The 15,269-nt window shown below is 35.4% G+C and overlaps 1 protein-coding gene across 4 annotated transcripts in view; it reads left to right on the top strand.

Annotated features, from left to right (window-relative positions):
• Abi (tyrosine kinase Abl) overlaps nt 1-14,500 on the top strand; it is a 95,017-nt gene extending 80,517 nt beyond the window's left edge. For 2 of the 4 annotated variants that reach the window (XM_090389254.1, XM_090389253.1), the window contains 2 exons: nt 9,763-9,906; nt 14,256-14,500. In XM_090389254.1, the coding sequence (XP_090245380.1) occupies nt 9,763-9,906; nt 14,256-14,419 (308 nt within the window). In that variant the 3' untranslated portion in view covers nt 14,420-14,500. Of the gene's footprint in view, nt 1-1,082; nt 1,199-9,762; nt 9,907-14,255 lie in introns of those variants that run through there. The other 2 variants (XR_016547924.1, XR_016547923.1) reach the window with 2 other exon arrangements.
• The last annotated feature ends 769 nt before the right edge of the window (nt 14,501-15,269 follow it).

Raw genomic sequence — 15,269 nt, 5'->3', positions numbered from 1 at the left:
AGTCTTTATATTGAATATTAAGTATTGATACTCCAGAGGAGTATGCTGCAAATAATTGTTTTGTGTGTGTGTGTTTCTTTTGAGAATCACAGTGAGGCTTCCTTTGTATATGGGCAGAGAGAAATCTCATATAAATTGAGAATGGTAGAACACAGATCAAATAATTGTGTGTGTTAAATGTAGTATTCCTGGCTTATATAAGGTGGTAGTGGTGATCTTAAGGCAAGCTGTTATGTGGTAAATGATACATAGTATTCCTTTTAAAGGTCAATGCCATCTTCAGATGTTTTCATTAAAACTTTAACTTTTTATTATTATTAGCCATATGGTACAAAGAAGCCTGAGGCTTATGCTGTGCCAGCCAAAAAAAAAAAAAAAAAAAAAATTCTGAATTACCCAGAAAGAGAAGTAGAAGGGAATCACCAAGAAAAAGAAGAATGATGATATCCAACTCAAGACCCTGGGTGTGCCAAGCTCATACTAACCAGATGTTGAGCCCTTGGGGTAAATTTCTTCAGCTAAAGGCTGTAAAATTGGCCAGGCATAAACTAGAAACTAAGTAAACCATGCCAATTCACTAAAACAGACACAGCAAAACCACATGCATAATAGTGCAGTTGAAGTAAATTCAAAGGCAGGTTTGGTGGTATTCAGATGTTTTCAGGAAATAGCTTTGTCAATCTGAGAGGAAGGAGTAGTGACTCAAGGAGCTCCATAAGATAAAAGTCCTTGCAGTGTTGAACTTCCAGTGTATCTGCAGGTGATCTGTAAAACTGTGGAATCTTAATGGAAGTTTCTAGTTGGTTAGCATGAACTGTCAGAAGTGGACTTTCTTGTTATATTATGCTGCATAATTGTCTTCCCTTGAGTGCATGTGTCCTAACTTCATTTACAATTTTTGTTTTGTAACTCCCTCTATATTTTGTTGATTTTGATATATTTCTGGGCCAGTAAATTTTCTGAGTCTGCTGGTGTTGTCCCTTATACTTGTAAATAATATTTTCACAGGGATTATAGATAAAACAAAATATTAATAATTATGTTTAAAGTTATTTCTTTCATAACATTCGTCAATGATTCAGTAGCCATAATGCAACCAGTTACTGGACTGCTAGTGCCATCTTCTTTCCGACAGTAAACATTGCCAAGATCTTCTAAAGTAGTCATAAGAGGGGTCAATGGGTCATATTGAATGCAGGTAACAAACTAATGTTATAATGACACTTTAGAAATGCTGTTTTTTTGAAGCTGACTAAACATTATAATAAATAAGTTAATATGATATATTTTAGCACATATTGTATGTGCTTCCTCTGTAATTCAACAAAGAACCTGGAAATTAATCTACTTTCTCTAAATGGTAGCTGCAGTCCTCTTGGAGAAATGTGGTTACTGGAGATGTTAAAATTAACTGTGGAAAGGTCTGCTTCCTATTGGGTGGCTTGGTGGTTACTGTGACAGCTATAAAGGTAGTTTGCTTATTAATAGAGACGGTTGATTGAGTGAAGGCCATGCAATTGGCTAATCCCCTAGTTCTGTGATATAGGCATCCTGTGGTTCTGTACTGCTGTTTTATGTGGTTGGCATGGAATTGGGAAGATTGCCTTGTGTTGATAATTTTCTGACTGAGCATTCTTTTGGAGTCTTGTTTGGCTTGAGGATTCATCTGGTTGGGGTAGTTGCCTTTGATAGCATGCAGGGTGGAATGGAAGGTCATTTGAGATCTGCTTGTCCTGTATAGGGTCTGGGAAAATGGTAGAAGGAGTTGAAAAGTATATCTACAGACCTGTTATTGCCAAGGTATATCAAAAATATTTTCTGGTGAACCAATACATTGTAATACGAATGGCATTGTCAGTAACATCTTTTGACAAGGAACCATCTTCCATTAAGTTTTACTAATAAAAACATCCAGAGAAAGTTTAGACTTATGCTTAGTATGACTTCTTTTTCAGTCTGTGGTTAAAGTGAAAAGCTATGTTCAAACCAAAATATTACTTTGTGCCTCTGCAGTCAAGCCCACAAGAACAGATGTGAAGTTTTGGTTTCACATCATTTATTTCAATGTAAGATGTGATTTGGAATTGTCTCCTTATAGAATTATAGTAATTTTACTGCAATTGACTCAGTGATTATGGGAAAAAATTTTTCACTGAATAGGCAGTGTTATGTTATTCAATGTAATCAAAAGGTCACATTGCATAACATAACATGAGTTTCATTTCAATTAAAGTGGAAAACATTCAATACCATCCAGATACAATTGTTTGGCTTTGGACTGTAGATTATCCTTATCAATTTCATGAGAGAAACTAATAATTATCATTCAATATTATAAATTATTACTTTTATCAGAAAATTATCATGGCGATGAGTTCCATAGGTTGCCATGCAAAGTCATGGTTTAACTACCTAATTCTTTAATGGGATAGCCAGCTCCACTCACTACCAAAATATGCTGCAAATTGATTTCAAGCCATAGCTCACTGCACTACAAGGTTGTCATTAGTGGTTAATGCAGTGCGGCAACTCACTCATATGCATGCATGCATACACGACAAAAATTTTTGCACAGAGGCATTCATTCTTGTGTGATTTCCTGCAAAATATAATCGCACATGTGGACAGATTTGACCTTCCTTCTGTTGGATTATGCAAAAGATGGCTTTAAAGGAAGCTAATCCCTTGAATGGAACTTCCAGAGGATGTATACTGCTGTTGAAGAGCTTGTATGCCAGAATAGCAACTGCATGTTTGTAGTAGGGAAAATTTCCATAAAATTCTGCTTGTGTTTATAAAACATTTTATTGTTTGTCAATAAAAGTAATATTTGAATGTGTATTAGTATTTGAACATGTAAAAATTTTGCACGTCATCTTAAAGAAACACCCAAAGAAGGTAAAATTACTTGGTTCCCTCTCCATTGTTCAAGTTTAAACTTGAGAAGGAATCCAACTGCTAGCTACCCTTCTTGTATGTCTTTATCACCATCATTTCTGTAGAGGTCTCGTATAAAAAAAATCCAATGACAAAAGTAGCACTTTACATTTTATTTCTACCCTTTCATATTAAGGCAGATGCCATCACTCATGCATTAGATGAGGTCACTATTTGTGATGATAATTATGCATAGAAAGAGTTCCAGGATATTTGTCCTTGTTTACAAAACATGATCCATGGGAACAGTGATAGTTTCTCTTGAAATTGTGGTCTCAACCCTACTATGTGCTTCAGTAGTCTTTGAAGCACCTGTATGTAGAATGCAGCATTGACTCTCCCTTCAGGTACAAATTCCTTGTGAATCAGACCCACTTTCAGAAAACATGATTGGCATCATCTTGATCCCGGACTTCTGTAAACAAAACTTTTGGGCCTTGGGGATGATTTTGAAGTCCATTGCATGCTCTGACACTTTGTCCCTGGGTTATACCAAAACTCATCTTCAGTGACAGTACAGTCAAAGGAAATTAGGATTATCTCAACAAGCCTGGATGAAGTCTTTGCATAATGGCACTCTTTGCTTCTGCTCATCCTTGAGGCTGTGGCACAAATTTTGCACAGACCTTCCTTTTTCATAAATCATGTAGAATTTCATGAATCATCTCTTTATTTACGTCTAACTCATCAGCCATCATTCTAAGAATCAAACAATGATCTCTTGCCACAATTTCCTGAACTTTTACAACACTATCTTTGTTTCAAGAGGTTGACAGATGCCCACTTCTTGGGTCATTGCAAACAACCTCACTTCTGTTTTTGAACTGCTTACACAATTCAAACACACTGGTATGACTGAATGTTTTATCACCATAAACAGTTTTTAACATTTTATACATTTCTGTTGCAAATTTTCTTAGTTTAAAGAAAATTTCTTATGTTCGTTGCTCCATTGCAAAATTGTGACACAGAACATTAACATTACTAACAAAACTGGTTGTTATTTGCAACCTGAACAAAATGGCCATCTGTTGGAGGAAGTGCTTCCATTTATTTTAAACTCATCGAACATGACCATAAGAGCACCAGGCTGGGAACTTAATTGCCACACCTCATAATTAAGGTTATATGTTTCTGTATTTAAGAAATTTAAAGAAAGCCTTTATCCTCAACAAAAACAGAGAAACCCCCCCCAGCAAAATCTGTTCTGACATCTGTGGAGATACTTTTTTATGCATCTCTTCAGAGGAATTGCATTTTTGTGTCTTGCAGGCAGTGTAGAGGTTACCTGAATGGTTCCCAACAACTCATTCTAGTTCTTTCACCATCCTCCAGCCTAGTATAGCTGCCAGCTGCATTGTTTTTTCCTAATGACACCAGCTGTCAGCAGCCTTCTTGAGCTGAGCTAGGCCCAGGTTCTCAATCAGGCCTCATATCTAACTTCACCCAACCTCGATGGATACTGTGCAAACCTCTCCAGTGGGACAGTTGGTAGATTAGTGTTTCTATTCTCATAATATGTCCTTGAACCATTTCTGGGTTCAAGAATTGTTTAATCAATTTGAAATCAGCCTGCCTGCAGAAATCACTTTTTTATCCTTGTTATATAAAACCTTATTGAACCACTGTCTTATTTTTCAAAATTTATATGGCATTGTTTAAAAAAAATTAATTAGTTTGTATTATTTAATTTAATTTAATTTAATAACTCTTTTAATATCACAGTTATTATAATTATTTCATTTTTATCAAATTGTAAGGATGAAATCTACTGTTTAGTATCTTTTATGTTTTTTAATAGCTCTTAATATCTTTTCTTATTATTTCAACCTTGTACAGTAATACCTTTTCTTTTCTTTCCTTTTGTTAGAATAGATAAAATTATGAGTTTAAAATTCTTATTTATCATTTTTAAGAATAACCTGTTTAGTAATTTGAATTTAACTTTATTTTAAATCAGTGTTTGTGACATTTCTGTTTGGTGGGGAGGGCTGCCTGTTATTTCCTGTTTTCATTGAAAAAAATTTTGACTTACAAATTTACTCGACTATTAATTTCATTATTACTACTTTTTTTAAATTGATTTTCATGTGGTTTGTCTTAACTCATTTGCCATTTTCTTAACGCATACTGGCGTCTGGCATTTCTTCTTTGTGTGCTTGCTTTTAATATCTCTGCAGTTTTTTGTATGTAATAACTGCCAGTGTTGTATCTCCCCACACATAATGCTATGTTTCCAAGCACTGTTGTTAATTTTTTCATGGTTCATCCAAAGTTTAATGTTACACTTTTTTGTACTTTTAACCCCTCCTTATATGAGGGATTTTTTTCTATGACTGAACACTTTGTCCTGTTTAAATTGAATTATTGGCACTCTGTCTTGTTTTTTGAATGTTGCAGTGTTATTTTAATTACAGTACAAATATATAGGATGGTCTTAACATTGACCATATTTCAGTCATTTTAAAGATGAAAATGTGATTATTTCCAGAACTGTCAATGATAATAAACTATTGTTTATTATTATATAAGCAATAAGTGTAGTTTGTGTTCTTTCCAATCAATGCATAGGCTAATATCTGCATAATGTCTTGAAACAGTTAAATCAGAATTTAATAAATTTTTTTCTGTGTGAACACCATCTTCTAAGATGGTGTTCAACTTAAGGCATTTGATGTATTCATTGCACTTGAAACTTCATCAATATTAATTACTTTGATGTGTTAGGGATGTGGATTAGGTTTGTCCTCTGGTAGCTGGGATTTCAATCCCAGCTACCAGAGAACAAACCTAATTTTGTTTTAGCAAGATGTATATTACTGCATTTTTGTATAGAATTAAAACAGTCCTGAGCAGTTCCTTGATTATTATTATTATTTTTATTATTATTATTATTAGCCACATGGTACAAGGAAGCCTGAGGCTTATGCTGCACCAGCCAAAAAAAAAAAAAAAAAATTCCCAAGTTACCCTGAGAGAGAGAGAGAGAGAGAGAGAGAGAGAGAGAGAGAGAGAGAGAGAGAGAGAGAGAGAGAGAGAGAGAGAGAAGTAAAAAGGAATCACCAAGAAAGAGAAGAATGATGATATCCAGCTCAGGACCCTGGGTTTGCCAAGCCCATACTCACCAGATGTGAGCCCCCGGGGTTCACTAGATTACGCATGGGGGTTTATTCTTAGGTTCCATTAGTCATCTGATCTTACCATCCTCAACTTTTTCCCCTTTGAGGATATGTGAAAAATGAGTTTTGTTCCTCTATTACTAGAAACTATATATTTTAAAGTAAATTATATAAGGCTATCACAAGAGTTCAGATGTGGATCTTGATGTGTGAAGAGCCACCAGGAGTGTGTGTATATATATTAGACTTAATTAGCTTCATAAAAAAAACCTTGAGTGTGTTTTCTAACTTGCTTTTTAGTTTCTTTTATACATTTAGTTACAATAATTTTTTGAAATTGGGTGGATCTTTTTGAAATTACACTGTACAAAAGATTTATTAAATTTTATTTTTCTCATATGCATATGTATATTTTTTCAGTTGTGTTTAAGATTCTTTTTCTAAAATAGTAGTAGTAGTGGCATGTGATGCAAGAAAGCAAGTGTATGAGCTTATGCAGCATCAGCCAAAAAAAAAAAAAATTCTAAGTGGGAAGCATTCAAGGAATTAATTGTGGATGCTACTAAAAGTTTCATACCTATTAAGAAATATTATTCAAGGTTTAGGCCTAAATGGTTATCAAATGAACTAATAAAACTTGTGACAGAGAGGAAAAATGCATGGGATGCATATAAATTATCAAGCGACTCAGAAGCCTATGGCAGATATAAGCTAGTCTGTAATCAGTTCACAAAGGAGGTAAGGCAGATTACGAAAATTCTTTGGCAAAAGATGCTAAGAAAAACAGCAAGGATTTCTTTACTTATATAAACTCTAAAAGGAAGGAGATGAATCTGATTGGTCCACTTGATATCGATGGATCAACTCTTGATGATCCTGCTGAGATAGCAAACAAACTGAATGAGTATTTTGCATCTACATTCACACATGAGAAGTTATTAAGGTTTGAAAATGGCAGAATGTTATTTAATTGTAGCAGGGTGCTTAATGATTTTGTAATAACTAAGAGCAAAGTGGAGGAGAAATTGTTGAAGTTAAACATAAGAAAGGCACCGGGATGGTATCTATCCAGTTATATTAAAGGAGGCGGCAAAGCAACTAAGCAAAACCCTTAGCCATAATTATGAGAGCATCCTTGGACTCAGGGGAGGTCCCCACGGACTGGAGATGTGCAAATGTATCCCCAAGTCACAAAGGGGAATGGAAGGGTGACACGAATAATTACAGACCAGTTAGTTTAACTTCTGTTCCGGAAAAATAATGGAGTCACTGGTTAAAGATGCATTGCAGGATCATCTAGACAAGACTACAGCAATAATTCAGACACAGCATGGGTTTGTTAAGGGAAAGTCTTGTCTGACAAACTTGATAGGATATTATGATTTGGTTACAAAGGAACTGGATGCAAAAAATAATTTTGATATCATATATTTGGATTTCAGGAAAGCTTTTGACACTGTTGCCCATGGAACACTATTGTACAAATTGGAGCGGAATGGTATTATGGATAAGTTGCTACAATGTTTAAAAGGATGGGTGAGTGGGAGAAGACAGAGGGTGGTAATTAATGGGTGCTGATCTTCGTGAACTAATGTTATTAGTGGAGTCCCACAGGGTTCGGTGTTGAGTCCTCTGTTGTTTTGTATATTTATCAATGATATTGATGAAGGTATATCAGGCTTAGTGTCGAAGTTTGCAGATGATACAAAGGTTGGCAGGGTTGTTAATGACAGTAATGGCAGTGTGCTACTGCAACAGCATCTAGATAATTTGGGCAGATGGGCTAAGAAGTGGCAACTGAAGTTTAACCTTGACAAACGCAAAGTACTGCATATGGGTAGAAGTAACCCCAGAGAAACGTACCAACTGTGTGGTACTACACTTAAGTTGGTAGAAAATGAAAAAGACCTGGGAGTAATTGTGCAGTCAGATATGAAGATTTCTGAGCAATGCAGACAGGCTGCCAGGGCAGGTCATGGGGTTTTGTCAATGATATATAGGAATTTTGCTAGCAGGGAAAAGGAGGTGATTGTTCCTCTGTATAAGGCAATGGTCAGGCCACGCCTTGAGTACTGCATACAGGTTTGGAGGCTTCATTTTAGGAGAGGATGTAGATTTGCTTGAGCGTGTACAGAGAAGGGCAACAAGATTAGTGAGGGGAATGAAGGGATCCTCTTACCAAGAGAGGCTTAAGTGCATTAAGTACATTATTTTGGGGACCTAACCTTAGTGGACAGATCTGAATTGAAAATGCCTTATAGGCAAGGAACATCAAATGTAAAATTTTTGCACCACAGCAGTATGAATCCTGTGGGATTCATACTACTGTGGTTTGTGTTATTTATACTGTTTTTTTTATTTATTGTACAATGAAAACTACAGTTGAACTTGGTTCTAACAAGATCTAAGGGACCAAAGACTTATTCTCCTTTCTTGTCATAATGATTTTACTTCTGCTGTTGTTCAGTGTGCTGCAAAAAAGTGGAACTAATTGTGATGAACAAAGCAACATTTACTTGAAGAGAAAGTGTAACAGTTTGTGGAATGCACATGTTCTGTTAATATGCCAACATGCATCTGACCCTTGAAGCCACGACGGTAGAGAAGATACTATGCAGTACTATATACAGAAGTATCTTGATACACATACGTGTTATAACACTTAACAGCAGTTGTCCATGAAACTGCATGCTGCTTGTCTAAATGGGTGATATAAACATAACAGATACTGTCATTTCAGTCATAATCCCAACCACCAATTTCCACAATAGTGGATGACATGTAGCTTGACTGATGCATTCACCGAACCAATCATCAAGTGTAGAATGTGGCATCACAGTTTTGCAAGATACTAGAAGTGAAAGTTTGGCAGTATGGGTAATTTTTAAGTATCTACTTTTCCATTATCTGTTCCAATTTAAAAATGAGATGTTATGGTAGCATAAATGTTACTACTACAATTTTCATCAAACATATAATTTATTTAAAATAAAATTTGCAATTTCCACAAGCCAAGCAACTTAGAAGTGACTGTTCTGAGAGAGGAATAATTTCAGCATTTTCAAGTTGAACTTTAACAATGGACAAGCAAATATTTGAACCTTGTCATATTTTTCTTGGTGTGATATTTACACCACCACTTGTGGTGGCATAAATCTTGCAACAGAGCACAAATGATTTCCTGAAATTTTATGTGAGTGAGCAAGGTTCATAAATTACACATGGAAATCTTGTTCTATTATTTTGTTTTTTAGTGTAGCATTTCTTGTGCACCTTATAAAGTACAAGGTTACAGAGAAATGAATACTCTTTCACTACTGGTGAGTAATTACAGTCAAGATAGTCACCAGTTTCTTGTGTTGGTAGCAAATTTCCATTCTGTTATATCTAAGTTTCGTGTCTAGTGCTCATATTTTGTTGTTGATGTTGCTACTGGTTTTTGTATGCTGACTTAAATTTATTTGGTCATGTGAACATGAAATGCTTCTTTACCTTAGTTCTTAGGCAGTGTAAAGATGGGAGCTATATCTGAGTGGAAGGGATGTTAATGACTGAAAACTAAATTTCCCTTCAGTTATAAAATTAAATGGTCTTGTAGCTGTAAAGTTAATAATTACACCTTATATATCTTTTTGTTTATTTACATTGTGCTGTAAGTTTTCTTTAAAATTTGCTGACTTTATTTTGTTATTTATATTATTTATAGTCTCGCCACCTCTACCACCACCACCTCCAGATGACGAGAGTGCTTATAATGAAAATTATAACCCTCCATCTCCACCAGTATTTCTACATAGCCGAGCAGACAATGATGAACCAGACTGGGCACCAAAAAGTTATATTGAAAAAGGTAATCATTGTTATAATAAATTCAAGTTTAATAAAGTATATTGGTAGTTATTTTATTTATTTATTTTTTTATTCATTATAAAATTAACTACAGTTGAATTTGGTTCTAACAAGATCTAAGGGACCCAAGAACATTGCTTGTTATTACAGTTGCTCGTTATATCAGTTATTTTAGCTGTATATTACTTTTGCTGTTATTCACTACATTTATCACACATGCTGTATTTATGAAAGAAGGATAAAAATAACAGTGAATAACCATAGCTCATGATTACACAATTAACAGTTTATTCAATATATTTATGCACTATATAAATAATTCAAGAGAAAATAATTTCATTATTAAAAAGTCTTGATGGTAATACATTTCTTTTTATTTTTAAAGAAGTCTTCCATTGTTGTTTATTTCAAACTTCTTTTAAAGTGAAATTTATGAGCAATGTCTTTCTTTTTACTGAGATAAAATTGAAATTTAGGATCGATGTCATTAGTTTCATAAAACAAACAGTTTTTAAAGCAGTTTGCACCTTGTTGTCATCTTCAAAAGCTTCTTTTTCTCTAACAGCTTTGAGAATGTCCTAATATTTTGGCAGTCACGAGGTTGCTGTCCACGGTCTTGTAATCATTCACACATGCCAACCCGGTATCCATGTTATGATTCTTGAACCACATTGTTAATGGAATATTGTCATTTTCTTCATAAACTTCTCTGGGCCTGCCTTATTAAAACAATTCTGATGGTCTGTTATGTGACCTTATCCCATGCCTTGCTCATGAATTGGATGGCATCAAGAACTGAAATTTGAATTTTTTCCTTTCTTTCAATTCTGTTATTGCAACAAAATCTGCATGACCAAGTTGATGAGCCAATTTTTCACCTTGTAGTTTCAGTAGAGGGCCCCTAATAAAAATTAGTGGCCCTCTTACGTTTACGACACTTACACAACTTTTTTGCATTGTTTTTTTCTAAAGCACTAGTAATGCTTTCCTGATTTTTCCAAATGGTTGACCATTTGATGAGTTCAGTCTTAACTTTTTGCAAATGAACGCATTCCTTGTTCCATTCTCTAAGTCATAAATAATTTTCACTTTCTCACTGATTGTCAGAATTTGCCATCTCAAGGTAAAAAAAAAAAAAACTGAATTTAATGCAGCACAGCAAAATTGTTTTTAAAAATTCAGAGTGATTCTCCCAAGTTTTAAAAAAGACATGTTCACACACAAAGATTTGAAATTGAATTGAATTCTTCATTTTTAGCATTAGCATTAGTAGAGGCATTTGATGCAAGAAAGCAAGCTTATGCAGCATCAGCCAAAAAAAAAAAAAAAAACCCGCTTCCATTTCACCCCTCTGTTCGTTCAAAATACCTGTCCAGCTGAGCCTTAAACTTATTTAGGCTATCAACCTCCACTACAAGGGATGGAAGTCTGTTCCACCAACCAACCACCCGCTGGCTAAAGGCAAATTTCCGCACGTCTATCCTACATCTGTCTTTCCTCAATTTGAATTTATACCCTCTCAGGTGATTATTCTGAGCTAGAGGAAGAATCCCATCAGCATTGAGCATGCTCAAACCATTCAAGGCTTTATACGCCTCTATCAGATCACCTCGCTGGTGCCTAGTCTCCAGACACTGTAATTTGCAAAACTTAAGCCTTTCTTCGTAAGAGCACCCCTTTGTTCCATTCACTAATCTTGTTGCCCTTCTCTGTACTCGTTCCAGCAGCTCTACATCCTTCTTGAAATGAGGCCTCCAGACCTGTATACGGTACTCTAGGTGTGGCCTGACCATTGCGTTATACAAGGGAATAATCACCTCCTTATCCCTGCTGGAAAAATGCCTGTATATCATTGACAATACTCCATGAGCTACTCTTGCAGCCCGTCTGCACTGCTCAGAGAACTTCATATCTGCCTGCACAATCACCCCCAAGTCCCTTTCATTCTCTACCACTGTCAGTGTAGTACCACAGAGTTGATACGTTGCTCTGGGGTTGCTGTTTCCCATGTGTAGTACTTTACATTTGTCAATGTTAAACTTCATTTGCCACCTCTCAGCCCATCTGCTCAACCTTTCCAGATCCTGTTGCAGCAGCATAGTGTCAGTAGTGTCTTTGACAACCCTGCCAACCTTTGTATCGTCTGCAAACTTGGACATTAAGCTTGCTATACCATCATCAATATCATTTATAAATACAGAAAACAATAATGAACCCAACACTGAGCCCTGAGGGACTCCACTAATAACATTAGTCCACGATGAGCAGTGTCCATTGATTACCACTCTCTGTCTTCTCCCCCTCAACCACCCCTTTATCCATAGCAGCAATTTGCCTCCAATGTCACACTGCTCCAATTTGTGTAGCAGTCTTCCATGTGCAACAGTATCAAAAGCCTTTCTAAGATCCAAGTATATAATATCAAAGCTATTCCCTGCATCCAGTTCTTTTGTGACTGCATCATAATATCCAATCAAATTGGTCAGGCAAGACTTCCCCTTAACAAAACCATGCTGTGTCTGAGCTATAACTGAAGTCTTGTCTAAATGATCCTGCAGTGCTTCTTTAACCAGTGCCTCCATTAATTTTCCTGGAACAGAAGTTAAGCTCACAGGTCTATAATTACTTGTGTCAGCCTTTGATCCTCCTTTGTGAATTGGGGTCACATTTGCACATTTCCAGTCTATGGGTACCTCCCCTGAGTCCAACGAAGCTCTCATAATTATGGCTAAGGGTTTGCTTACTTCCTTTCCTGCCTCCTTTAATATAACTGGATAGATCCCATCCACCCCGGGTGCCTTTCTTGTGTTTATCTTCAACAGTTTCTCCTCCAGTTTACTCCCAGTTATTTCAAGATTCTGTAGCTTACTGCTAGAGTTGAATACACCTCTGGCATTCCCCTCGCTGAATAACTCCATGTGTGAATGTCGATGCAAAATATTCATTTAGTTTGTTAGCTACCTGAGCAGGGTCATCAACAGTTGACCCATCAATATCAAGTGGTTCATTTCAACTGAATTTGAAAGCTGAAAGTTTCATATGAATACAGAAATATTTCATTGGTTAGTTTGCTAGATAATTTCTGTTCCTTGGTCTTCTGAGAATCCATAACAATAGGGAAGAGATACAAAGGAGGATTAAGCTGAAAGTTTCATATGAATACAGAAATATTTCATTGGTTAGTTTGCTAGATAATTTCTGTTCCTTTGTCTTCTGAGAATCCATAACAATAGGGAAGAGATACAAAAGAGGATTAAGGGATTGGGAAAGAAAACAAAGTGCAATGCGGACGTGCACCTGCAGTTCGAAACATGTTCTATTCAGCATTACTCCACTGTATATAGTGGAATTATCCTTCCCCCCCCCGCACTGCAGGAAACTGTAGAGCCCCCTTAGGCCTTCAGTAACCCCATTACACTGCATCTTTGGGATTTATGCTATGCCACTGGAACAAGGACTATGCTCTTTGTAGTAAAGTACCGCACTAAAGGAGATTCTGAAAATCGTTAAAAGGGTTATGAATTGCTATCAGCAGGGATGTGAAAGAGACAAGGGGTAATTTCAATAAATGATCTTAGTTTGCATACAGTAGTTTGGCCACTACTCGTAATGGCTTGAAGGTTTGCTCATCATACCTTTGAAGCTCTTAACTACAGTGACTGCTTTTACTGTGAAATTTTACTCATAAAATACATCATTTCCTGTCAGCTCTTCTCTATTTGCTCACAATAGCTGAAATCTTGTTCTAGCCATGCTCATTATGAGTTCAACTGTACTTTTATTTATAAACTGTTCTAATATATTTGTAATTAATCATTTGTTTCTTATATGTAGTCAAACCATAGTATTACAGCAAAAGTTGATTAATATAGGAAAATAATTTTGTGAACAGTTAACTAGATTTATTTTTTCGAATTAATTACAATTATTTGGTGCTGTAATCAATTATGACCTCTCAAACATTATTGAGAGGTCATAATCGATTATAGCAAATTATTCAAATCATTTTTATATATTTCATTTGAATTATATGATTTCAATGACTGGTGATTATGCCCATCATCGATGGAGATGGAGAATAGGGGGAAAAAAGTTATCAAACAAACTTCTGTTTTTTTTTTGTTTTTTTTTAAATTAAGATAAAACTGCACACACTAAGACAGTATGGTATGAGTTTTTATAAGAAGTTATAACAGGAAATTAATATAAGGAAAGCATTTTTTTTTTCATAACAAAGCTAATGTCTACTGTAAAACTGATTACTATTTAGTTCATGCTCTGCCATATCCATTTGATCCATTATGCTTGCACACATTTAATAATTAATAGTTCTGTTTTATTTCTTTACAGTGGTTGCAATTTATGACTACGCTGCTGATAAAGAAGATGAATTGTCTTTTTCTGAAAACTCGGTTATATATGTTGTCAAGAAAAATGATGATGGTTGGTATGAGGGTGTAATGGATGGTGTGACAGGACTTTTTCCTGGAAATTATGTGGAGCCTTGTTTATAAATATATTGTATTGCCAAATGTAGTTGTACTGTGGGAGACTCATCTTTATTAGAAAGGAAAAAAATAATAATTTGTAAAATAGCTGGCAATTTAAAGTATAGCTCACTTAGAACTGTGGCTAGTTCATTTGGTATATATATATTTTTTGTTTCCCTCTTGGCTACAATTTTGTATTTGAAATTATTGTATGTATACTTGATAAAATAAAAATCTTTCTTACATAATAAAAATTCTAGTTACATAATTTTACATATTCACAACCTTTTAATTTCTTTAACCAACAGAAACAAAAATTCTAGCATTATATTTATCACTTGCAAGCAATTATTTTCAGTTTTATTTTAAGCATGGGGAGATATGCTTTCATAAATTTCAGTTAATTATAGTCAGATTAAAGCTGATATACAATAAATATATATACATGTAGTGGCCACTTTATTGGAAACACCTACTTAAGAGAGCATGCAGGCCTCTTTAATCCTCAAAGCAACCTGGTTTGTCCTGGCATGGTCTCAACAAGGTGTTAAAAGTATGCCACAGGGATGCTATTCCATGTTGCCTCAGTTGTTTCTCACCATTGCAAATTGTATGATTGCAGATCTATATTCCAAAGAGTATGTATTCCACATCATCAGTCAGGTGCTCAATTGGATTGATATGAATGGGAAGGACACTACAATAGGCTGAATTCATTCTGATATTCCTGAAAAAATTCTGAACAATTCTGGTCTTGTGGCTCATTATCCTGTTGGAAGACCCCATTTTCAGATAGGTGCATTGCAGCCATAAAAGGATGCACCTGGTCAGGAAACAGCTTCCTGATAACCTGTGGCATCCAGATATTGCTCCA

The sequence above is a fragment of the Mastigoproctus giganteus genome, chromosome 14 (assembly GCF_048544385.1).
Source record: "Mastigoproctus giganteus isolate SK-2022 chromosome 14, ASM4854438v1, whole genome shotgun sequence".
NCBI classification, from domain to species: Eukaryota; Metazoa; Arthropoda; class Arachnida; order Uropygi; family Thelyphonidae; genus Mastigoproctus; species Mastigoproctus giganteus.
This window is presented reverse-complemented; position numbering and strand designations above follow the sequence as displayed.